Consider the following 27015-nt stretch of genomic DNA (forward strand, 5'->3'; position numbering starts at 1 on the left):
CATATCTACGGAAAAATAAGTCATGCTGAGTTCAGTAGGATTTAGTTTCATGGAATCATGCAGTCTTAGGCTGCAACTACACTGGCAAGCTGAGTTAAAGTGATTTGGCTTTGTGATTTTTGCAGCTTGATTCACGCCCTACTTTACACTTCTGCTTTTAAACAACATTTAAACTGGATTTGGACAGAAGTGAGGATGGGAAACAATTGGCCCTTCTGATCTAAGACTTCAATTCCCAGAAACCACAGCCAAAATGGCTGGTGGTAAGGGATTATGGAGATAGTCCAAGCAATGTAAAGAGCTAAAGATTGTGTTCTGACAGAAGACTGTGTATCTTCATACAGAAGACTATTTTCTGTAACAAAGGACACATGACCACCAGAATCAAAATCAAGAAGCCATTCTCAATATATATTTTACAGTCCTCAGCTGAGAAAATGATTTTGGAGATATGATGAACCAAGTTGTAAAGGAATATATTATAGGTTAAAATACAGTAAATTTTACCTGAAACATAAGTGAAAGTTGTGCAGCATTGGGTCACTGCTATAATGGTCTCTCTCTATGACATTAAGAAAACCCCAGTATGGTGTGTAGTGGATAGAGTGAGCCCCCCCCCCCGCCACTGGGGTTATATTTTTCAAAGCAGAGCAGTTCGAAACGTGTTTTCCCTGTGTGACCAGTTATTTTGTTCTCCAAAAGGAGTGAGGTGTGTGATTATGGGTGGTATTCTGGTAACATGCTAAGCTGGGTGTGATATTTTGGACAGCCAGAACATACACCCCCACAATCTTTCTCCCAAAGTATTTTAATTAAAAAAACAAGCAAACTACTGAGAGTTTAGCACTAGATTTCTTTATCACTGCATTGATATGTTAGTTTAACATTAGATCACCTCTGCAAGGACCAGAGAGAGAGAGATAAAAATCAATATGAAATAGAATTTTTTAATATATATTTTTGTTTGGCATTCTTTCTGCATTCCAGAATATATCAGAGATTGATAGTGTTTTCATTTTACAAGACATATACAGGAAACTGGTTCATTAATGCCAAGTTTTAAGTTGAGATGGGCATTCTTGCAAATCACTAGAGTTTATTTTAGAACCATTTCTGACATTTCCTTTAAAATATATATATTTCCATAGCTGAATACTGGGCCACTTCACATTTCTTTTATCATCCTACTTTATCTTCTTCTCCCACCCCCACCCCTACCCCTACCCCTACACCCTTTAAAAGAATTATGGGGTTGCAATTTGTCTCTTTCAACTTCCATCCTTCATATTAGATAAAAACATTAAATTCCCTTTGGGGATTGAAGCAAATCTCCAATTTAGTCTCCCAGAGCCTAATCAATTGACAGCGAGTATTTGGATTCAGAACCAGGATCTGTGGCTATCTTAAGTAGACATCTTGACTCCCAAGCTTGTACCCAGGTCTGCCTTTACCTCTGGTCAGGCCTAGAAAAATGTGTGGTTTGAAACTAGTCCAACTGGTTTTTTTGACAGATACTAACCAAACCACATAATTTGCTTTTTAAAACTTAGTTAGTGCTTCACTCTTGCCCAACAGGAATATGCATTTCTAGATATGAATGCATGCAAATGAGAACTAGCTTAATTGGCACATAAAGAAGCCCAGGGGAAGAAGCTATAATCTTAACACTAATCACCAAGAAAAAGTAGATTTGCCAAGTCCTGTACACATTTCTGGAAAAAACTCACATTTTAAACCAGACCATAACCTGTATTGAGGGGACTACTTAGTGATTAGTAGTCAATGGCGGCTGATTATATGTATTAATTATCTTCAAATCATTTTAAAGAAAGTCCAAACCTGCTTTAATTTGTTAACTCATTTGCAGCAGAGGCCTGTTTACTTAAGTCTGGTTTGTACCCTTGATTTAGATTATTTAGTTAACAGACACAAGACAGGTCAGGATCCCAGCAGAGGTAATTTATCAAGTCTAAAAAGTAGGTTTTCTTCTCAGATCATAAGCTGATTATAGAAACTGCTGAAACAAGATGCTTACACTGATAGTGTGATACACTTACCAATGTTAACCATAAATATTTATTAGGTGTAAATAAATGTGCAGTTACTGTTATCACATATCTGTTTTAAACAATGATTCATATGTAGGCTTAAACTGATATAAGCCTATCAGATTTGAATATTCCAAGTTCACAAAAAAGCAAAGGATGCTTGAAGTGAGGCATTTCTTACAGCAAAAGCCACTGTTATTTTTGATTCTCATTATAGGACATAGCGATTTTCCAAAAAAAAAATCACATGGCCTCCAAACAGATCAAAAGGCATTCTTTAAAAAAAGCAATTAGTTTTAATTTAAGCCCACTCTTATATTTTACTCAAAAGACAATTTTACTCAACTTAATGAAAGGCTTGTTGCCTTTGGCCATGGAGGCTCTGTTGGCACTGTGGTTAACCAAATTTTGGTGCATGGATTAGGTACCTTGACGTCATGGATTTGCTGCATTTTACTGCACTTGTGCTTGAGCTATTCTCAGGATCTTTTATTTTTATCTGTCTGCATTTGGAGTTTGCCGCTTCCCTAACATCAATGAAATGTCACTTTTCTACAGGGATTGCACATTTGTCAACTCAGCAATAACTACTCCTGATTTTAATAGGACTTCACCCTCAAATAAATATTTATATAGGGTTGCAATCCACTAAAGAGAGGATATAACTCAGTGTTTTAGGCATCTGGCTGTGGGGCCAAAGGTTCGGTTCAGCACTCTGCCTCCTTGTCAGGGGCTGAACTTGATCCATAGGCTCCCTACCCGCCCTGCAGTTGTAAATTGATGAACGGATGATGCTGATGCTTGGTAAGCATCCTAACATTTTTTCCGTGTATCATATAATACAACGTGGTATGTCATATTTCCAGTAAGAATTCGAGCCTAAGGGCTGTTTGACTTAAACACTATGCCGTCTTTGGATTCAGCAGTTTATATTTCAGTGACACTGTCTCTTTAACGACGGGCGGAGGCAACCCTCGAGCGAGCACTCAGCTTCTTCTCCCCTTCACAAATATGGCTAACTTGTTCCTTCCGGTCTCTTATCCGCCCAACGCAAAGAGCGTCGGGACAAAAAGGTCACTCGCGCGCAACTACGTCGCCCGTTACCCAAGTCCTGTGACCTGCCGACCAATGAAGTGACAGATGGAACAACGGAGGGGAGGGACCGTTCGCACTGATTGTGATTCGGAGACAGACGATCACGTGAAGGCAGGTTCTTTGTTGGTGGAGGTAATAGTTGGGCGAGTGGTACAGTATATAGATAATTCAGAAGGTGAGTGAGGAAAGCTGTCAAGAGGAGAGGATAATATTGACTAATTCTCTTGCCTTCTGCGCTGCCTAGCAAATTAAATACTTGTTGTTAATTACACTTGTGTTTCCTGAAGTGTGCAGACGCGGCCAGGTCCATTTGATTTAAATAAAATGTCACGATTTAAATTTTTAAAAAATCGGGTCTTTGACGATTTAAATAGAAAATTGATTTTTAAATGTAAATCAGTTGGATTTTGTAAAAAAAATCATTGATTTTTCTCTAACCTGAAACGTGGACACTTTTCAACTCTGCTCCAGCTTAAGTTTCGCAGTGTCCTTTTGTATTTCTGGTTCCTAATCTCCTTCAGGCAATTGCAGTTTTTTTCCGATAACAGGACTTGTGAGGTTGGCTCTCTGTGGCTTATGCCTGAGATAGACAGATCCCAGGTTTACAGGATCTGCTCTCTACTTCTGTACACTGCTGGGGGCTGGGTGCAAGTAATGGCTCAGGCAGGCAAGACGTGTGCTAAGAATTAAGAAACAGCGTGCCTCTGAACAAGTGCAGAGTCCAGGCTTTCTGATTAGGACCAAGGTCACAATTCCATTCATAGGAAAAGCTAGTCCTGGTTTCCCTTGCATATTCTTTTGTTCATAACCTAGTTGGGAAGGATCTTTCCCAGGATCTATTGCAAATTAGCCAGAGATTTGCCAGTCTAGTACAGCAGAATCCTGACGGCATGGTAATTGGAAGGCTAGTCATGCTAAGGAGGTAACAACATGTGAGTTGTTGGATTCTGCCTTTATCTCATGCAACAAAAGCTTCTCTTAAAATTTTCACTGGTTCTTAACCTTTGTTACTCATGTGTTTTTGGACTGCAACTCCCAGAAGCCTTCACCATCAGCTGTGCTGGCTGGGGTTTCTGGGGTTTGCAGTTCAAAAACACCTGAGTAACAAAGGTTAAGAACCACTGTCTTAAATGAAGGAAACCTTGGGTGGGGTTGTTGCTTTGTAATTGCAAAGCAGGCAGCTATTCAGCAGGCAAGACTTTTCAAGCTTTCAGATTTAGAGAAAGCAAAAGTGAAAGTTTTGCAGTTCTCCAGTTAAATGACAAGCATTCTCAGAGAGATAGCCTTCTTAGTTTCCTGCAGCAAAAGCAGCAGGGATCTTGTGCAAAATATTACTACCAGAAAAAAGCTAAAATCCACTATCCTTATAGTATGTATGTAGAAGATTTATGGGAGTATCTGCCATGGCTTTGTTTGAAATGCTGACTGAAAAGCTTTAAACTTCCTATCTCTAAATCTGTCTTCTTTTTTTTTTTAGGTGAGCTCATTTGTCTTAAAAATGTGGATGCGCCCTTCACCAGACAAAGAAGATACAATTTTTAAAATCCTACCTTGGCATATGTTTCAGAAGATCTCAAGCATACAATTTCTTTAGAAAGCAAGATACAGAAGCCTGTCTATGATTGTATAGTTCTAATGCACTCTGAAATGGAGTTCACTGACTGACAGCCAGTCCTTTGTCAGTAGAGATGAAGAGACACAATTGATTCTACTCCTCTGAGCTGAAATCGATACCATATATCTCAAGGTTGCTCTTTAAATTTTTAGTTTCCATTTTGAAATATTGTCTAACTACAAATCCTGTAGCTTTAATAGTTTACCTGGTTCGACTTTTCTATTTCTTCTTCCATTTCACAGTCTGTAGTGCCCAGCATGATGATGATTAGTCTTCAAGGACTCAAAAGCAATCCCTTTCAATTATACTATGTTATAAGTCAGTTAAACACACTGCCGGACTCTGAGTTTGACTTTTGGCTGTGGGACGCATGGCTGTGGGTTTTTTCTTTTGATTTTGTTTTTCTTTTGCAGCACCATTAAGAAAAATATAAAGGAAGAACAAATGGAAATGTTGCTGATAGAGGAAAAATGCCATGCTTCCATTTCTGCTATACTCCATTCACTTCTGTTCTGAAGCAATTCTAGTCTTTCCAGGAAGAAATAAAGATTGTGTTTGAGGAAGAGAAAGCAGCAAGATGAAAACTACCCTAAAATCCCATTTGCAAATTTCATATTATATCTTCCTCTTTGTTGATTCTTATTATTCTTGTATTGCTCTCTGTTCCCCTTTACCATGTATCTATATTTATATCATGAGTGTATCACAGCCTTTAATATTACTTGCTTTTTTGGTCTCCTAGAAGTGAAACCACAAAAAAGTGTGTAAAAGAATTTTGTGTCTGTTACCTCTGTGTGATAGGTTTAGTCTAATTCCTTTAATATGAGTTTTCTCCATGAAACCATTGCACTGAAGAGAATGAGATGCACGTTATGAGTAGATTTTTTAAAAATTAAATTTTATTGTTAGGCACCTTGAGCGCCATTTTTGACAGAAAGGTGGGTTTAAGTTCAATAAATAAATAGGGGTGGTGTATTACAGCATGATAGAAGTGCATTTGTCCACACAGTGAAATACACGGATGGCACTGAAGGAAGAAGATTCGAGGGCAGAGGAGGAGAAAATATGTGCTGAACAGATGCACAATCGGAATGACATTGATAGGGCTCAGTGTGAATGTATCCTCTCTTCCACAGCATTGAAAACAGTTTGGGATACTTCTTCAGAACAATGCAGTTCTTTGGTCGGCTCATGACTACTTTCAACAATGTCACCAACTTATTTTCAAATCCTTTCCGGGTGAAGGAGGTACCCTTGTCAGAATATGAATCTCGGAAACGTGTGAAGTGGGAAGACAGGATAGTCCTGTTTGAAAACCGTCCATCTCATTCCTGGGACTGCCTTCTCATTAACCCTCAGAATCAAGCAACTGCCTTCCGGTGAGTGGTAGGGATACTTTATTATTTATTAAATTTTAATCTTGGTGTTCTTAGAGGCTATTTGCCTGTGCTTGTTATTAGTCTCTGAGGAAGCAAATAAGTACTGTTTGGCCTGTTTATAAAGTTGAAATGTTGAGCAGTGAGAGATGCAAAGCTGGTATCTATAATGAGAGAGAGAGAGAGAGAGAGAAGCCAGGAACTTCAGTAATTCATTTCATTCAACAAATGAGAGAACATAACTGTTTTCCCAAGAGGAATACCTTTGGAGGTGCAGAGGAATAAGGAGTGTCGGTGTCTTTCATTCCCAAGTAGAGTAGGACCTATCGTGTTTATATGGGAGGGACCTGCTCTGTACTCTGCTGCCTTGTTGCTTTCGTGTAGCATTGTCTGTTTGTAATACACTCAACAGAGAACTGCCCTTGCTGATTACTTGGAAACCTCAGCTAGCATAGGATGCTACTGTTTGGCTCCTCTACAATGTTGGGGGTGGAGTGGGTGCTAATTATTATCTTTTTCATCAGTTAACATCTGTTGTTTGAAATCCTGTTGCCAACTCTGCATGCCGCAATGGGGATAAAATCACCACTGGCAAATCACCGCTGATTAAAGCCAATGTCAGGATGCATGTGATTTGTACATGATGCAGTGAAGTCATTTGCATCTTAAAGTCTCTAAATGAAACATTTCATCAGCTGCAGTTTGCTGTGGCTGATGGTGCCATCCCTGTTGTGCACATGGAGCTGCACAATAGGGTTTCAGCTAATATTTTGCAGATCACCTTTCTTCCACAGGAGTCGTGATGTTGTTTAGGACAGACTCTGCTACCCAAATTGAACATGCATTTTTTAAAAATGAGGAGCATTACCTTCCTGTGCATTGGCCTTTCAGCTGCGAAATTTTATTTCCAATGAAGTTTGGAGCCATTCCTCTCTTCTATCCTTCTGTTCCACTGAGAGTGAATTTCCTGGGTTTTAAACAAAACCTTTTACAGGAATTTTTTATTTTTTGCTGATTTCTTGATCAGCTTTAGATTCCTGTAAGATTTCATTGGGGTTTTAGTTGTGAGTCGGATTATTGGATTTTAAGCTGTGTGAAGCTTTGGCGAAGTAGAATATAAATTTTAAACACCAATTTCCTTTGAAGCCTTTTCCAAATAGACAACGAAGGAGACGCAAATGAGCACTTTGACCTGTACGTAAAGTTGTTGCGCCCATTCTATGAGAGCTATCACAACCCTTTGGCTCTGGAGACTTTGCAGCAGCTGACAGACTGTTTTCGAAGCCACCCCAGCTGGTCACTGGCTCACATAGCTGTAGAGGTTGGACTTCTGGAAAGTTTCCGACACAATCACATCCTGAGGTATGATGATGGGGCCCTTTGCTGGTGAGAGATGATTAGACATTGCCATCTAGATTAGGGCAGAGCAGACTTCAGGCTGTACCATTTATTTTGTTGTTTCATTAGAACCTGAAGATCTACCAGCTGGACTCTGAGGCAAAAGAGTTGTTGTGAGCCGAAAGCTGACACAAACTCTTCATGGTGAGGATGAATAGGTGTGTGTGTGATAGACACGCCCTCACAAATATAATAAGGAAATTAAACTCTAATATCTTATATCCCTGTTCAGTATCTAGAAGGCCCTTGTTAGAGGATGACAAAATGTTGGGGGAGGGGGCAAAGTAATATTCATCGGAGCTGGATTTGGCCCTTGAGCCACCAGACACGGCTCTTGATCTTGCACCTTGGCTTCTTTTCTCGATTGCAGTCTGTCCAGACAGTCATGATATCATATCAATATTTTGTTCATCTTCTAGAGCAGGGGTCCCCAACCTTTTCGGGACCGTGGACTAGCTGAGGAAGGCGCCCCCCTGCACTTGTGCGCACGTGTGAAGGAGCGCTCTCTCTCTCTCTCTCACGGGCATGCGCTCTCTTGGGCACATGCGTGAAGCAGAGTGAGAGTGTGGTGGAGCGCTCCCCATCCCTTCACGCATACGCCAGAGCACCCGCGCACATGCCCCCTTTGCATGGGCACTCGGGCGCATACGTGAAGGGGTGGGGAAGTGCTCACGCTGGCACTACCATGCGCTTGTGTGCGCAAAGCAGCTGTGGGGGGGAGTGCGTGGGGGGGGGTCTGTCCTCGCAGCCCAACCTTTGTTCTAGAGCATTAAACAAGTCCTAAATAGGAACAGCAGCAGTAGAAGAAATCAAGTAATGTCCCAAGCTTTTGCAGCAAATGTTTTGGGTAAGGCTGTGAAATTCTGGCTAGCCTTGTGTTGAGCCTCAGTGTGTTCGCTGTGTTTCTCCATATTGTGTTGCAGCTGTGTAAACAGCAACAGCTCTGAAAATGAATGCACCCCACTTCACTTAGCTTGCCAGAAAGGGGATGTAGAATGTTTACGGGAGCTGATGAACGAGTGCCATGCCCGCCTGGACCTCACGGACAAAAATGGAGAGACCGTTTTTCACTACGCTGTCCGAGGGAACAATCCGAAGATTATAGAGGTGAGGCTTTGAGGAGGAGGAGGAGGAGGATTGCTATAGCTATCAGGAGAGTAGAATCATACAGAGTGGGAGGAGAGTAGAGACTCTGGAGAAGCTGGAGACAGTGGGTTGCCCACAAGTTAGTTTAGAAAGCCTGGGGATGTCTTTGCATATCGGTTCGGAGCTGAGAAGCACATACTTGTAGCAGATTCCAAATCTTTTCCTCACTGTATAATGTCTTTGCAGGAGAAAGAGATTTTGAAGGAAATAGTATGAAAGGGAGGGATGGTTACCTTTCACCTGCCTGCTTATGTCACTTAGGCTGTTTTCTACCCACATTTTCCTCATGTGAACTACAGAAGTGGCCTGAAATGATCTGGAGTGGCCTTTCTCCCCACCTCTCAGACACTAACACATTGGTTCAGTTTTTAGGGCTTTGTTATATGTAACAGATACTTCAAATACATTTAAATGGACTTTTAGTCTATACCAAACAAAGGTGTCCTGCAGTATTTGCAGTCTTAGTAAGACTTTCATTAATTTGCCCCAGGGTTAGGCACGTGTGACCCCTAAACCTCTCAAAGTTGCATACCTCGGGCTTAGATATATACCAGAATATAAAATGAGAACATAAAATAAAAAAATATTGTACTGCATCATTAACTGGATTTATAGATTGAGTTCCCCCCATTTGTGGAGTGTACTAAAAGGATATCATTTACATGAAACCTTGAAGGGTTCAGTTTTAGGGAGTAAGGAATGTGGAACGTAGACATGTCATGTGCTCAGAATAGAAAGAGTCTATGTAATGAAGGATTTCATGAGAAAACCAGCACACAGTTGGAGCAATAGGTAAAGCTAAAATGCAGTATAGGAAGATTAAAAGCTATAACGTGTCCTGGAGTTTGAAGTATGTATTACCAAGTTTTTTGAAGAAATGTAGCATATTCAGTGTACTCCGTTATGAGTATGCTACAGTGGTGCCCCGCTAGACGCTTACCCCGTTAAACAATGAAATTGCTTGATGATGCCTTTTTTGCGATCGCTATGGGTTTTTTTTCGTTTAAGGACGATTAGGTCCCTGCTTCGCGAACCGATTGTTCGCAAAGCAACGATTTAAAACAGCTGATTGGCGGTTTGCAAAATGGCTCCCCACTGTTTTCTGGACCTATTTCCGCAAGACAGGGATCGCAAAATGGCCGCCCTATGGAGGATTTTCGCTACATGAGCAGGCATTTCCCCCATTGGAATGCATTAACCGGTTTTCAATGCATTCCAATGGGGATTTTATTTTTGGATGACGACAATTTCGCTGTACAGCAATTTTAATGGGGCGCATTATCGTCGTCATGTGGGGCACCACTGTATTATGAAAACTAAGTATTGCATGTTTGTTTGCATAGCTTTGGAAAACCACATATCTGTCATTCAGGACTAAACAAGTACTGTTACGTAGAAATGGTTTTGAATATGATTGATGCTGGAGATCATTTGCTTGGACAGAACTTACATGGGAAACTGTATTTGAGACTGGTTTTATTGTGAGAAGAGTGAGGCTTGGTATTCCTATGGAGCTCCCTGCCATGCATCATTCATAGCCTCCAGACACATGTGACATGGTTCAATTGTTTCAGCTCCTAGGCAGGAAGTCAACCTCTGCTTTGGATCACCTGAATGATGAAGGGCAGAGCCCTTTGCACCTGGCCTGCCAGCTGGGCAAAGAAGACGCAGTTATTTCTCTTCTGAAGGTTAATGCCAAGTGCCATAATTTGGGAGCATTCGGTTATCCCATCCACATTGCTATGAAATACTCCCAAAAAAGGTAAGTTCATTTGGATAAGAGCAGATTTGTATTGATATGTGTGCTGCTTGGGTAATTTCTCTTCCCTGTCGGAGGCTTTGCAAGGCCTGAGCAGAGCTTGCCAGTGTTGTTTTTGGATTGTAGTCCCCAGAATCCACTAGACAGTACAGCCAGTTGCTGTGTTGGTTGGAGTAATTCTTCCAAGCTCTGAGTCTGGACAAAAATTGCTGCTGTGCAACAACGCAAGTAGCATGGTTGACCTGATTGGTATTATAAGGCTAAGGAGGAGAAGTCAACTAGGCAGCCATGAGAACTTAGAAGGTTATTTCTACACTGGCAGCCGTGGGATCCCCTCCATCTCCTTTTATAAAAACCTTAAGCATATCAAAATAACTTCTTTCCTGTTGTATCTCCAGTGTGTCTTCTCATCCTGCCCCCGGCAGGCCATCTGTAGGAGCAGATTCTGTTTTGTCACCTTTTGCAGTATAATTGCTTCTCAAGGAGAACGCTCTCACAAACAAGTTGAGAACAGATGTGTTAGGGGGTACAGCAATTCATAAACTGAAGTATGCTACAGAAATGGTTAGCCCAACGTACACTGAATTTTTCTTTGTAAAATGGATGCTTTTGAATTTTCACTGACGGCATGATGCTCATATGTTGTGTAGGAAACTAATGAGTGCCTATTTTGTCCTCAGCCATCTTGTCATGCCCCCACAAGACCACAGAGAAAAACAAAGTTCTGTAACCTGCGTACATTAAACAGATCTGGCAATATTCTCATATTTTTGTTTTTTTTAGTGAATGGAAGACAGGTATTGAGTCTTCATTGCTATTATCTTATAGGGCAGTATCCTGGTATCCTGCTCATTGAGCTCTTGTTCCCATCAGTCAAATATCTGAGATGTCATCAGGTGTTTCTTACCCTGATGGTGAAACTTATCTTTATGTGTTGTGGTTTACATGTGAAATGAGTCTAAAACCAATATTGGCTGACGTCCTTTTGTTTAATATAGTAAGTTGTGACTAGGGTAAGCCTATTGAATCAATGGAACTTATAGGGGAGATAAACCACCAGATGTCCATGGATTCAGTGGGCCTATTCTGGTTGTGACATACTGTGTTAAGCAACAGGATTTCAGCCATAGATATTCCAAAACACTGAATAAAACAAATACTGTAGAAAGACACATTCCTGTTCCTTGATTTCATTTGAAAAAGAAATCAAGATCTCCAACTCCCCACAATACTGTACATGTGTGTCCCTATGTACAATATATAGTACAAATAACCAATCAGGTAACATTACCTCATCCTAGGTGATCTCGCATGATCACATCAGCCTTCTGCCTAGTCAGCATGACTCAGCTTTATACACAACTGTACAATATAGCTGATTAACAACTTCCTTTACACATTGAGTTTAAGATGTCAGTTTCTTCTATTACAAACCGTAATTTCCTGACAAAATATAGTTGCCTTAAAATATAGTTACCCCAGTAACCTCCTGGTGTCTAGGGGCCATTTTTGTAGGCCCAGGCTCTTTGTGACCTACACCCGTCCTTCCAAATCAAGCCAGAAGTGATCACAACACTGTCTCTGCTTTTGTTCTATTTTTTAAAAGTATCATTCTCATTTAAGACTTTCTGCTAAAAGGAGGTGAGGGCACACCTTGTTTTAGAGCAGGGGTCTCCAAATGTTTCACCCTGAAGGCCACACTGGATACTTTCAAGATCTTAGAGGGCCGAAGGAACAGGAATGTGCCCGTGCGCATACACCCCTACCCCGCGCCCTCACGGACTCACATGTGCAGATGCAGGCAAGCCCTCCCACAGAGGCACGCACTCACTGCCTTATGCTTGCACACACACTACTGATGCATGGATACACAGACAACCCCCTGCCTGCACCCACATGTGGGGTTAAGGGAATGGGCTAGATAAAATGGCAAGGTGGGCTGGATGTGGCCCGCAGGTAATAGTTTGGAGACCCCTGTTTTAGAGGATAATTGCTCCCCCTGAGAAGTGCAGGTTTACTGGTTTGTTTGGGAAGATAGTTCCTCTCAAATTTTTATTTACAGTATATTTTTTGGTTGAGGGGAGAATATTATTCTTGGGGCAATTGGGATCTGTGAGCTGCAGACCCCCATTATTTTCATATCTGCCATTAAAAAATTGTATAGCTTTCCTGTTTAAAGAGGGGAAGGATGTGCACATACATCTTATATGTAGCTTCTTCTTCCCTGCATGTTCACCTAGCAAGCAACATTTATGGAAAGTGTAGCTCCCACCCCATGAGCTGGGAGCAGACTGTTTTAGTGATGGGGAACTTGGGGGGGGGGAGTTCAGCAGAAGAGGTAGGGCTGCAAAGTGTGTAGGACAAGCAAAGCAGGTCCAAAGATAAGGTGACAGTCCAAGAAGAAAGAGAGACCTGGTACAATAGGATAGGAACCAATACAGTCAAACAAATGCAATAAAACAACTAAATCAAACAACTAAATGGAAAAAGAAGAAAGAATGGAGAGAGAGAGAGGATGGCGTTTGAGTTAAGAAAATTGGAAATGATGAACCAGAACAATAATAACAATAGAGATTCTGAGGTGGGCCAATTATCGAAAGCAGATTTAAAGAAATTTCCATCCTATAAACAAGGGGATTCGGTTGAAGCGTTCCTTACAAGTTTTTGAGAGTTAAGAGTTATGGAGAGTTAGAGTGAGAGTGGAGTTAGGGCATGAAGTACTGAGGTAGTTAAGGTCTGAGAGAGAGAGTGTATGAGGGGATACTTTATTATTACTGATTGCCTTTTTATTTTAGTTGATAAAGTGATTTACCATTCCTTCTGTTGTTATCAATAAAATACAAGTTTTTATTTTTAAAATCTTACATGTGTCTGAAGAGTCTTATGAGGGAGTGGTTGGTGGCAGTGTAAATAAAGTGTGAATGAGAGAGTGTCCTGACCATTGTGACGTGAAAGAAGGACGTCACAAAGTAAATGGAGCTCTCTCCGTTTTTAAAAACAGTGAGTCGAGCAGAGATGTCCAGCGCTCCGTCTTACCCGGTGACTTTCGATTCTTTTCAGCCTGTAACGCCTGATTCCGTCTCCAGGGTGCTTGACCGCTGCCGAGCCACCACCTCCTCCTTGGACCCTTGCCCGGCCTGGCTAATCAAGGCAGCCAGGCCGATAACAACAGAATGGGCCACAGTAATAATAAATGAGTCTTTCCTTGAGGGCAGATTTCCATCCGCCCTCAAGGAGACACTCATTAGGCCCATAAGAAAGAAACCTACTCTGGCGGCGGACGAAATTGGCAATTATAGGCCCGTCGCCAATGTTTCTTTCATGAGCAAAGTGGTCAAGAAGGTGGTGGCCGATCAGCTCCAGGCTCACCTGGACGAAACAGATGCCCTGGATCCATTTCAGTCGGGCTTCAGGCCACGCCATGGTACTGAGACGGCATTGGTCGCCCTGTACGATGACCTGTTGAGGGAGGCCGACAGGGGCAAAATCTCCCTGCTGGTCCTCCTCGACATCTCGGCGGCCTTTGATACCGTCGACCATGGTATCCTCCTGGGGAGGCTCTCTGAGTTGGGAATTGGTGGCTCGGCACTTGCCTGGCTCCGTTCCTTCTTGGGGGGACCGTCCCCAGAGAGTTCAGCTTGTGGAGAGCATCTCGGCCCCATGGAGTCTCAACTGTGGGGTTCCACAGGGGTCGATTATCTCCCCAATGCTGTTTAACATCTATATGAGGCCGCTGGGTGGGGTCATTAGGGGATGTGGGGCTTCGTGTCATCAATATGCCGATGACACCCAGCTCTACATCTCCTTTTCACCCACTGCAGGTGATGCTGTCCTTTTCCTTCAGCGTTGCCTGGGGGCCGTACTGCAATGAATGCAGGAGAACGGACTGAGGCTGAATCCGGATAAGACGGAAGTTCTGAGGGTGGGTGCCCCCGTGGTAGGTGGCTTGGGTGGCTCTCTCACATTTGGGGGGACCACCTTGACCGCGAAGAGTGGGGTCCGCAGCCTCGGCATATATTTGGACCCGACGCTCACCATGGAAACTCAGGTGGCGTCGGTAGTCCGCACCGCATTTTTCCATCTTTGGCGGATTGCCCGGCTGCAACCCTATCTCGACATGGGGGCGCTCACTACCTTCGTGCATGCGCTCGTAATCTCAAGATTAGATCACTGTAATGCGCTCTATGTGGGGCTGCCTTTGAGGCTGACACGGAAACTTCAGGTGGTGCAGAATGCGGCGGCCAGGCTCCTTACAGGAGTGAGAAAATATCAACACATCTCTCCAACGCTGGCTGCATTGCATTGGCTGCCCATCTGTTTCCGTGTCAACTTCAAAGTTTTAATGCTTACTTATAAGGCCCTAAACGGTTTAGGACCTCGATATTTGGCGGAACGCCTCCTCCCAACAAGGTCTACCCGGATCACACGCGCGAGTCAGGAGGTGAGGCTGAGGAGCCTGACGCCGAGAGAGGCCCGGAAGGAGAAGACACGAAACCAGGCCTTCTCGGCGGTGGCTCCTCGCCTCTGGAACAATCTCCCTCCGGAGATTCGCGCGGCCCCCATGCTGGGCACCTTTAAAACCCAATTAAAAACATGGCTGTTTATTCAGGCCTTCCCTCCAGCCAACTTCTGATTTTTTCTTACTTTTCCTTTTTATTTTTACTGCTGTTCTTGTTTGATTATTATGTATTTGTCTATGTTTTATTATTTGATTTTATATTTGGAAGCCGCCTAGAGTGGTCCGGTGGGCCAGATAGGCAGGGTATAAATTAAATAAATAAATAAATAAATAAATAAATAAATAAATAAATAAATCAGATAATTAAAAAATAAACTGTTACTGAGTTACCTGATTGCATTGTGACTCAGCCTTCACTCTGATCTCTTTTGTTTCTGACCTTGCCATCTACAATCCCATCACCAATTATTTGTACTCTGTGTGTGTGTGTTTATATATACACCTGAAATTCTGGACAACAGTTTATGCATCTGATGAAGTGGGTTGTTAAAACTCTTGAACATTCATGCTGTTATAAATGCACAAATCTTTAAGGTTGTTTTGCTACAGCTGATTTAACTTTCGATGCCACTTCATGCATCTAATGTGTGGCTACACTTTTTGTAAGTCACTTTGATACTTTTGTGGCCACAGGCACCATCCTTCTCCCCATTTACATAGAGGCACACCTGCAGACTGGTTACTAGAGTACTGAAATTATTGTTACTGAACCTGTAAAGAATCATACAACTAGCTGGAAATGTTTGTCGCACTTTTCCTTGCTTTTCTGTTTATTCTTTTTCCTTTTAGATGTGCAGAGGCCCTTCTTGATAAGGAAATCAACCAGATTCATTTGGTGGATCCACGATATGGTGCCACTCCACTCCATTGGTCCAGAAATGCTGAGGTAACCAAATCAGATATCACTAGGATGAGGAAAAGAACCTCAATTCAGTAATGAATTGCACTATTGATACCAAATTAGTTAGAAAAAGATGACTAGTTTTTCCCTTTGTTGTTATTTTCTCCACACTAAGGGCAATGTGTCTGAAGAGGAAAAACTCCTGCTCATTTGTAGGCTGTACAAATAAGAAGTTTTAATTCTTGTTTAGTATAAAGCAGCTTTACATGAGCTTGGTTAGCATGCTCATGTTAAAGTTATTTAGTATAAAGCACATTGTTTTCATGTGTGGAAAAAGTGGCAATGGACAAAAGTACTACGGGAGCAGCTGTTTGCTTTTCTCAATGACCAGTGTAATTTATTTGAACTTTTAACATGTTTTTAAGCAGTTGGCTAATTCTTCTTGATCATTGCTTATTCTGAGGAATTTTACGTTGATGTAGTCAAAACGTCATGGATGTTTTGACTGCACCGTGGTGCTGCTAACACATGGGGCCATGCCAAACATAAACACACAAACACAATATTAAGGGTGTTGTTAAATGTTGTGTTGCATGTTTGTATATTATTGATTTTATTGGAATGCACTCTGGTGTAGAGTGCAAAATAAATAAATAATATTATCAGTATTATATTGACAGCAATTCATCTGAAGTGTCTAAGTGTCTCAGGCAAATAATCAGCTTCATGCCAACAGACACAGCCTTATGTTTACTCAAATGGGTAGTTGAAATTTGATCTATTTGTTGCTCTAAACTTAAGTGTGAAATAGGTTGATTTAATATAAAATGCAGATCAAACAAAATTAATCAGCATCTTGAGTCTCAGTTACTTTAGAAAACATGTATGTGTAGCGACATGCACTTTTATTTATTTATTTTTGATATGTCATTGTTTGTTTTTAGTGATATGTTTCTGAATGCAGAGTGAAAGTGATGATGCTTATGGTGTGTTCTGTATGTACCATGGGAATTAACACTAGCCAGTGCAGTTGATGTTTCTATATCTAGTTTCCTCTGGGTCTCTCACAAGTTCTGCAGCGTGTACCCCTATCCACACTGACAGTTCAGCTGACCATGGGGGCAAGGTTTCTGATACTTGTTTGCAGCAGGAAAACACCAAAAATAAGAATGTTTGGGTCTTTCCAAGAAATGTCCAGAATAGTGTTGTACTCAGTGTTGATTTATTGATTTTTGAGGATTTATCAGCCCTGCCATTGGTTTTCGGAACGAGGAATTAGAATTAAGGAAACAGTTACTCTGTATCAAACAATGACTCATAAATTTGCTGTTTGTCAGATGTAAGCCTTTTCTGCTTTTAAGTAAACTGAGTTTGTGGCTTTGAGAGTAATGGATGAAGGTTGATTTGAAAAAACAATATTTGACACAGTACATCAAGTTTTACCATTGATGATTAAACAAGTTGAAGTCAGAACCTCAGCTTTTCATTTCTTTACTTTTGGGAGAGTGAGTGACATTTTAAGAGCCCCAGTTCTTCTCTTCACTCTTATATGTATCCTTAAAAAATACCCACATGTTTTGCCCACTGTAACTTGGCTCCCCATGCAATTGATCTAATCAGTCCTGCCCCAACCAGAAGACACACCTTGGGAACAAAGATATGACAGTTCATATGGTCTCAACCCACCTTATTTCCTTTTCTCCCGCGGATCTAGATGACCCGGCTACTTATTGAGTATGGCTGTGAAGTGGATGCCCTTAGTGTCACAGGAGAGTCAGCTTTGCACATTGCTGTGCGTCGTGGACGTTTTGACTGCACTATGGTGTTGCTGACACATGGGGCCATGCCAAACATCAAGGGGAAAGATGGGAACACTCCACTCCATCTGGCCATGAAGGTGGGCTTCTCATTAGGTTGATGCTTTTCAAGATTGAGGGGAAAGTGAAAGTGAGAAGGGTATTTTCTTCATAATATATATAGGCTAAAATCCTGTTGCTTAGCTTAGTAAATTGCATTAGAGTACTCCCAGTGAATCCGTGAGGATTTGGTATAACGTCCTTTGATTCAAATAGTCTATTCCAGCTGCAGCTTATTTTAGCATAGTAAATTGCAGTTAGAATGGGCACATTTGAATCAATGGAGTTTGAGTGGGATCACTAAATCCCCATTGATTTAATGAACCTACTCTAGTGGTATTTTACTGTGTTCAACAACAGGATTTTGGTTATAGAGACTTTAGAACTGGAATGAGCAGAAAATAGTTCTAGATCTGTTGGTTGATTTTTTAATTATTTGCAGTGGAATAATCACACAGTGTTGAATTTTTTTTTTGTTTAGCAATAACAATAATAATAAAAGAGTGCCTCATAGATGGGAGGGTAATCAGAAGTAGATTTTTGTGTGAAAAGACTGTGCATTTCTTAAACCCAAGGGATTATTGGGTTTAAGCCTCTCCAGTATCTCTTGCACCAGACTCTGAGCCTATGATAAGAGTAGCCATTCCAGATGTTGGACTGTACCTCCTACCAGCCTTAACCAGAACGGCCAATGGCAAGGACTGATGGGAGCTGCACTTCCTCAGTCTCTGGAGTGCCAGTCATTCCCTGTAGCTCGTCCGCAGTAATATTTTTGTAGATGGTTAATGTTTGCACTTTCGGTACTTCACGTGAAAGTTAACCACCTATCCTAAACATGCTTCACAGTTTGTTTGCTCTTTCAACCAGCCCAGCTGAGCATAAGACTTACTGCACCTAAAGCAGCTTACAAAAACCCAGCTCTGTGGACACCATTTTAGATATTGACAGCTCAGAGTTTGGCTGGGAGAGGATGGGTGTGTGTGTTTTCCACTGCAAGTAAGCTATGGATGGAGAGATCTCTGACAATGTATTGTCCTTGACTACACCTTTTCCTCCCAATAGCAAGACCACCTAGAAATGATCAAGGCCCTTATTGTGTTTGGAGCGGATGTGGATGTCCACAATGACTTAGGGGAGACGCCAGGGTTGGTGGCAGCCAGGACGAGTAAAGGTGAGAAGGACGTTAGGATAGGAGAGGGGGAGAAGTACGGGAACGGGGTGGACAAGTGGGAAGCGGGCCCCGGCATGTTTATTTGCACTCTGTTGACAATACAGAGAGGATCCACTTTTATATCGTCTGTGCAGCCTTTTGGATGTGACGGCTCATGACAGCAGCAAATTTTATCCCAGCCAGCCCTGTTAAGTTTTCTAGGCTCTGATGAAGGGCTGCTAAAAAATGAAGACTTAGAGAAATGGACAAAACACCAGCTGTGAGATAGGGCTGGCCTCTGTTGTTCCAGGGAAGCCAAGTATCCCTGTTGTTGTATGTCATCAAGTCGGAACCAACTTATAGCAACCCTATAAGGTTGTCATAGTAAGTGAGATATTTACGGTGTGCTTTTATCAGTTCCACACCCCAGTGAGTTTGCATGGCTGAGCAGGGGTTTGAACCCAGCCTTCCTGAATCTTAGTTCATCACTCTGTCCACTACACCAGTGGTCCCCAACCTTGGGCCTCCAGATGTTCTTGGACTACAACTCCCAGAAGCCTTCACCACCACCTCTGCTGGCCAGGATTTCTGGGAGTTGAAGTCCAAGAACATCTGGAGGCCCAAGGTTGGGGACCACTGCACTACACCACCCTGGGCATGCAAATATCCCTAGCCCTTAATTTGCCCAATACAAACTCCTGCTGGGTACCTGGGATTGCCTGGGCTCAGGGCTCACAGAGGTCACCATCTGCTTTATTTTCATGGTTTTCCCCCTCTAATATATGTGACTCCCTCACTGTTTAAAGGTGCCAACCGGAAAGTTCTCTTAGATATGGTGAAAAGTATAGGGGCTGACCGCTTCCATCCACCTAGTCCAGCAACATCATCACTACTGCCACCTACTTCCAACATTCCAGAAAGACCACGGAGCACTAGCCAAAACCTAGGTAACAGGCTACCTAGCCCTGTGCTTCTCCCATTCCCTTTCACTCTCTTCGACCCACTTTCTATACTGCAGTTTCCAACATGGGAGGGGATTTACATGGAAAAATTAACATTATCATCCCATCTAAGGATTGCTTACTAGAGTTTTCCATGCTTTGTAAATGTGCTTAGGAACTCACAATCAATTGCTAGCAGAATAAAATTTGCCACCTAGTACTATTAGAAAATGTCCTTTCTTCATTCTTTTCTCTTCCTCTTTTGTTCCTGTATCCTGATAATGTAGCTTTCTGGGTAAGCATCTGGGAACAGCAGAGAAGCTTGCCCTATCCAGTTGAATGTAAAGCTTTTATGCCTGCAAGAAGGGTATTTAGCAAGTGGAGAATGGAGAATGTTTCTCTGCCTTGAAGGTAGTGCCATAAAAAAGTGTGTCTGCTACGTTGCTTCTTTCTATACAAGAAAAGCACAAGAGTGTTGTCCTTTGTTGAATCTGAGCACCTAAGTAGCAGAGGGCAAAGTCCTGAGGCTCTCACTTTCCTGAGCTGTCGTGTTCATTTTGGTAAAAAAAATTAATTAAAAAAAAAACCCAACCCCTCCCAACAAACAGAATCAAAAACAAAAACTTAGTTTTTCTGATGGTTTCTCTAGAGTTTCAAGACATCATTCATGTCTCCACAACATTTAGTAGCTTCCTGAGAAGGCCAGATATGGTGGACGCTGTCCCTGAGAGGACCAGAAAGTAAGTAGCCACTGAAGAGCTTGGAAAATTAAGAGTTTGGACTGCATATCCCAGAAGACTGCAGCTAGCATAGCCTCTGACTCTATTTGCTGAAGAATTTTAGCCATTGTAGTTTTGTTTCTGTTACTTTTGAGCACATTCCTGAGCTACAGAGTTCCCTTCTGGAGAAAATTGGTGTTTGCAAAGCTTATCCTTATATCTTATTGCGATCTTGGAAGCTGCAGTCCAAAGGGGATGGGGAGAAACCTCAGCGTACCTTTTTCCCTTCTTCCGTGGGTATCAAGCATATTTGGTACGATTACTCCCATTTAGGGCTTCCAGTGTGTTTCCATTTTTATGTATCTCTGTGAGGCATTAGAATCTGGAAGGGGATAGAACCACTTGAGCAGCTGACTTGCAAGCATTAACCAACTTTCCTTCTTTTTCTCTCTCCTTCTGTAGCTATGACCGTCTCTTGACACTGGATGGCGGAGGTGTCCGGGGTGTGGTTCTGATCCAGTTCCTCATTGCTATAGAGAAAGCTGCAGGGCGACCCATCAGGGAGCTGTTTGACTGGGTTGCTGGAACTAGCACAGGGGGAATACTGGCCCTCTCGGTTGTCCATGGTAAGGAGAGACGGGAGCAGCGAGGGCCCAAGTGTGGAAGGGCTGTCCTAGTCTTGTGGCAGGATTGGCCACTTGAGGTAGAAGGAAAGGAGGAGAGGTGGAACACTTTGATTTATGCTTGGCTTTCTAAAAGCAGACGAGGAGGGCAAGTGGGACTTTCAGGTGTTGTCAGGTCTCAACTGCCCTCATTCTTCCCCATTACAATGTTCCCAACCTTGGGTAACCCAGATGTTCTTGGACTGCAATTCCCAGAAGCTAGCTGTCCTGGCTGGGGCTTCTGGGAGTTGCAGTCAAAAACCACTTGGGTTACCTAAGGATGGGAGCCATTGCAGTGTTAGGCAAGGCTATTCAGAGTTGCAGTTCAAAACCATTTGGAAGGCAACATGTATCTCATCCCTCCTATACTAACTTAAGAAGGAAAGTCTTTTATTTAAGAAATAACTGTGAAAGTCAGGAAGTAATTGTCCGTCAGGAATGGTTGGAGGTGGGTCCCAGAGTTCTTGTCAAATGGCCATTTGGCTTGGCCATGGTTGTATTCTGGATGAGTATGATTTGCAGTACTTGGAGTGCTGTAGAATTTGCAAATAGGTGGGGCATGGAAGTGGTAATTCTGTCTAAAATCATAGGTCCATTTTTCCCAACAGTGGCTGATTTCCAGAAGTGTAGAGACCATGCATACATAGATATCGGAGGGCTTCTCTTGAACCCTGACCAATTTTTTAAAAAATCAGTCCCAAACCTCTGTTTTAAGTAAACAAAAAGCTTTTCCAGTTTAGAAAAAAGACCCTAGCTTAGGAGGCTTCCAAAATGTGGTCTCCCCCCATGCCCTCTGGAAGGCACAAGGAGTCTTTTTATTTTTTTTATTTTTTTTTTACAAAATTTATTATTATAAAAGAAAAATACAAATATACATACAAATATAGAGAAGATACAAAGAAAAGAAAGAAAAAAGAATACACAATTTTAAAAGACAAAATACACGATGCAATAAACATCTGGTGTACCCCTCCTCCCCAGGATATAATCAGTGTTTTTACTTCATACATTATGCCCCATTTTCTCCAAAAATAAAGCAAATCTTGATCTGGAGTATTTCCTTTGCCTTTTTCAAACACATGTTCTAAAATATATATTCCATATATCTTTAAAATAATTTACTTTCAATATTCCTTACCTGACTTTTAATTCACATGTTAATTTATCATTAATAGCAATCTTCCATATTTTCTTATACCATTCCTCCATGGTTAAATGGATTGTTACTCTTCCAATTTCTTGCAAATATCAATCTTGTTCCCATTACCATAATAGTAATTATTAACCTTCCTCCCCCCCAATCTATATTTGTCTTTCTAAACGTATTTAGCAAGACAATCCTTGGGCGCATTTGTATATTTAAACCTATAATGTCATTAATTATCATTCATCTAATGATTCATTCGTTTCATTAATCTCTTTAAATACCACTGCCCAAACTTTCTACATCTTTTCACACATCCACCACTTATGAAAATAAGTACCAGTTCCTTTCTTACATCTCCAGCATATAAGATAATGCTTCCTTATTCATTAAATGGTTAAAAACCATCACCATATTACTTGATAACAGTTTTCCTTAAGTTTTAGGAGAACCCTTTTTGGTTAAAAAAAAAAAGTTTAATGCTGGGGAGAACACACTTTGGCCCAGGGGACCTACGTATGGCCTCTGGGGGTGCACTTTGCCCTCCTTTTTATTCTTTTTTCTGACTAGTAGAAGTTCTCATTGATGGGCAGGGGTCTTTTTTACCACAAACACATATTTTTTAGCAGGATATAAGGGGAAGCTTGGAGCCTTCCCTGGTACTGGGCTGTATGACCCCTTCTCGTGTTTCCACGCTCAAGCCTTCATTGACCCACTTTTGCATCTGGTACAGACTGTTTGTATACACACACTCCCTCATAGTTTTAAGCCATCTCTTTCCCTTTACATCCTTTCAGAGAAAATGGATTCCTCTCCTTCAGTCACCCTTTTAGCTGCCTCACATATTGGACAGAATGTGTGCTTCCACTGACCGCCGCCTTACGGAATATTAGCTGTTTTTCTCTGAATACTTTGAATACTATTACAAGAGATGTGAAAAACAATAAAAGTATCTTCCCAGAGGTTTCCAGCTAGGTACTGTTAACACCCTTCTATGTCTTAGGGAAGCCGATGGACCATATGCGCTGCTTGTACTTCCGCATGAAAGATGAAGTATTTCGTGGTTCACGACCGTACGAGTCAGAGCCCCTCGAGGAATTTTTGAAGAAGGAGTTTGGAGAAAACACTAGAATGACAGATTTTAAGAACCCCAAGTAAGGCAAATCTAGGGGTGTGCCAGCAGTTCTTATGAGTATTGAATCCTGTTGTTGTTTTTTAAAAATCCCTTCATTTTTAATGTTCTTCATGGTAAAATAAAAATATGGAAAACTCATGATCATATACATGTAGGCATCCTTCAGTCTCGAGAGACATATAGCCCATACTTGTTAACAGTGACTGGCAGTAGCTGCACCTGGTTTCAAGTAGCAGTTTCTCCAGACCTACCTGGAGATGCTGGGGATTCAGTCTGGGACCTTTTGCATGCTAATCATATGTTCTACTGTGAAGTATGGCCACTCCCAAAGTTAATTCCCAGGCTTAGATTACTTTTTTCTGCTATGAGCAAAATCGGGCACTCAGGAGAGGTGATGGACGTGAACACACCTCCGGGGAATGTGCAAGAGGATACAAGAGATTTCTTACTAAAGCTTAGCGAGACTGTGGGGTCTGTCTAGTCCAGTATTTTCTGCTCTTGACAATGAGGCCAAATAAAGTAAAAATCTTTACCCAGAGATTACTCTTGGATCTCTTTATTTGAATTTTCCCAGAGTCAATATAGTGTGATGGTTCGCATTTTGGACTGGCATTTGAAACAGCCCAGTTTGTGTCCCTGTTCAGCCATAGAATTCACTAGGCATAAATGGGCCAATCATCCCCTTTCACTTGACCTAGGTGACAGGGCTGTTCTGAGGCTAAAAGGGAAGAGAGAGCTATGTATGCCATTTAGAGTTCATTGGCGAAAAAGCATAATATAAATGTAACAAATGAAGTACAAAAACTGGAGGTGTTACAGGCTGAATGTAAAACATGTGCATTAACATTGGGCTGTGACCACTCCGCTAAAATAAAATTGTCTATCTGGATCTCATTCAGGCTTATGTTGACAGCAACTTTGTGTGACCGACAGCCTGCTGAGCTCCACCTGTTCCGGAATTATAATCCTCCAGACAGGAGAAGCAAGTCCCGTTCCAAGACAAGTAGCATGTTTCAACCAATGACTAAGCCAGAAGGTAAGCACCCAACACAAGAGTCCACAAACCTAAGGGGAGTGTATTGTTGTACTAAGCACATCATATTTTAAAATAACCTTTCTCTTTAGAAGGGGCCCAAAGTGGTTTACAACAATAAATGGTGGTAAATGAATCTGTGCCACACCTTATATACCACCATATCTCCTTGAACACACCTAGTCGTGTCTGATTGTGGAAACTAAGCAGTGTATATTCTGTATTCTCGAAGGCTTTCATGGCTGGGATCCGATAGTAGTTGTAGGTTTTTCGGGCTGTTTGGCCATGTTCTTTTGAAAACTTTTGAAAAAATACAACCTATAAACAGTATTCGGGCCCACTCAAAAATAAACAAATGTTACAGTCAGCAAAGGACAAAAGGTACCCCCTCACCTCTGCAGGAGTATACCAGATACCTTGCAGTTGTGGCCAGGTACAGTATATCACAGAAGTGACTACACCCCCTCACATTTCATAAATATTTTAGTGCATCTTTTCATGTGACAATACTGAAGAAATGACACCTGGCTACAATGTAAAGCAGTGAGTATATAGCTTGTATAACTGTGTGAATGTGCTGTTCCCTCAAAATAACGCAACACACAGCCATTAATGTCTAAACTGCTGGCAGCAAAAGTGAATACACCCCTAAGTGACAATGTCCAAATTGGGCACAAAGTGCCAATATTTTGTGGCCACCATTATTTTCCAGCGCTGCCTTAACCTCTTGGGCATAGAGTTCACCAGAGCTTCACAGGTTGCCACTGGAGTCCTCTTCTACTCCTCCATGACAACGTCACAGAGCTGGTGGATGTTAGATACCTTGCACATCTCCACCTTCCGTTTCAGGATGCCCCACAGATGCTCAATAGGGTTTAGGTCTGGAAACATGCTTGGCCAGTCCATCACTTTTACCCTCAGCTTCTTGAGCAACACGTTTTGGAGGTGTGTTTGGAGTCATTATCATGTTGGAATACTGCCCTGTGGTCCAGTCTCCAAAGGGAAGGGATCATGCTCTGCTTCAGCATGTCACAGTACATGTTGACATTCATGGTTCCCTCAATGAACTGTAGCTCCCCAGTGCCAGCAGCACTCATGTAACCATGACACTCCCACCATCATGCTTGACTGTAGGCACGACACACTTGTCTTTGTACTCCTCATCTGGTTGCCGCCACACACTTGACACCCTTTGAGCCAAATAAATTTATCTTGGTCTCACTGGACCACAGGACATGCTTCCAGAAATCCATGTCTTTAGTCCGCTTGTCTGCAGCAAACTGTATGTGGGCTTCCTTGTGCATCATCTTTAGAAGAGGCTTCCTTCTGGGATGATAACCCTGGAGACCAATTTGATGCAGTGTGTGATGCATGGTCTGAGCACTGACAGGCTGACCCCCCGACCCCTTCAGCAATGCTGGCAGCACTCATTCATTCATTCATTCATTCATTCATTCGATTTATACCCCACCTATCTGGTCACTGTGACCACTCTAGGCGGCTTACAACACAAATTTAAAACATATATATAAAAAATAGTTTAACACAATTGGAAAAATTACTACAAGATGGAAATAACAGAATAAATCATAATAGAAAAAGAGGGGGAGGAGAATTAAGAGTTAACTAGGGGGAGGGAAGGCCTGCCTAAACATCCATGTTTTCAGTTGATTTTTAAAAATACCCAGCGAGGGAGCCACACGAATCTCTGGAGGCAAGTTTTTCCAGATGTAAGGAGGCACTGCCGAGAAGGCCCAGTTTCTTGTTTTTTCCTTCCGGGCCTCCCTCGGCGTCAGGCTCCTCAGCCTCACCTCCTGACTTGCATGAGTGACACAGGTAGAACTGTGTGGGAATAAGTGTTCCGCTAAGCATCAAGGCCCTAAACCGTTTAGGGCTTTAAACATAAGCATCAAAACTTTGAAGTCAATGCGGAACCAAATGGGCAGCCAATGCAATGCGGCCAGAATGGGAAAAATGTGATGGTATTTTCTCGCTCTGCTAAGGAGTCTGGCCGCCGCATTCTGCACCACTTGGAGTTTCTGCATCAGCTTCAAAGGTAGCCCCACGTAGAGCGCATTACAGTGGTCTAATCTCGAGATTACGAGCGCATGAACCAAGGTAGTGAGTAGGTCTATTTCCCAAAGCCAACCTCTGGATATGACGCTGAGCATGGGCAGTCAACTTCTTGGGTTAACCATGGTGAGGCCTGTTCTGAGTGGAACCTGCCCTGTTAAACTGCTGTATGGTCTTGGCCACCATGCTGCAGCTTAGTTTCAGGGTTTTGGCAATCTTCTTATAGCCTTGGCCATCTTTATGTAGAGCAACAATTTGTTTTTTCAGATCCTCAGATAGTTCATGACCATGAGGTGCAATGTGGAACTTCCAGTGACCAGCCTGAGAGAGTGAGAGCGATAACACCTGCTCCCCCTTCACACTTGAGACTTGTGACACTAGTGGGTCTCATGACACCAGGGAGGGAAAACGGCTACTTGGGCTCAATTTGGACATTGTCATTTGGGGGGTGTACTCACTTTTGTTGCCAGCAGTTTAGACATTAATGGCTGTGTGTTGCATTATT

General features: G+C 42.2%; 1 protein-coding gene across 8 annotated transcripts in view; it reads left to right on the top strand.

The window, feature by feature from the left end:
* Positions 1-3139: 3139 nt before the first annotated feature.
* PLA2G6 (phospholipase A2 group VI) overlaps positions 3140-27015 on the top strand; it is a 30260-nt gene continuing 6384 nt past the window's right edge. Inside the window, exons 1-14 of one of the 8 annotated variants that reach the window (XM_073000101.2) lie at positions 3141-3318; positions 4621-4890; positions 5172-6137; positions 7281-7496; positions 8456-8639; positions 10253-10440; positions 15746-15842; positions 17512-17694; positions 18716-18824; positions 19610-19750; positions 20394-20484; positions 20926-21089; positions 23273-23423; positions 24304-24440. In XM_073000101.2, the coding sequence (XP_072856202.2) occupies positions 5875-6137; positions 7281-7496; positions 8456-8639; positions 10253-10440; positions 15746-15842; positions 17512-17694; positions 18716-18824; positions 19610-19750; positions 20394-20484; positions 20926-21089; positions 23273-23423; positions 24304-24440 (1924 nt within the window). In that variant the 5' untranslated portion in view covers positions 3141-3318; positions 4621-4890; positions 5172-5874. Of the gene's footprint in view, positions 3319-4620; positions 4891-5171; positions 6138-7280; positions 7497-8455; positions 8640-10252; positions 10441-15745; positions 15843-17511; positions 17695-18715; positions 18825-19609; positions 19751-20393; positions 20485-20925; positions 21090-23272; positions 23424-24303; positions 24441-27015 lie in introns of all 8 variants that reach the window. The other 7 variants (XM_020787580.3, XM_073000102.2, XM_078376159.1 and 4 more) reach the window with 7 other exon arrangements.

Source organism: Pogona vitticeps, chromosome 5 (assembly GCF_051106095.1).
Source record: "Pogona vitticeps strain Pit_001003342236 chromosome 5, PviZW2.1, whole genome shotgun sequence".
In the NCBI taxonomy this organism is placed as follows: Eukaryota; Metazoa; Chordata; class Lepidosauria; order Squamata; family Agamidae; genus Pogona; species Pogona vitticeps.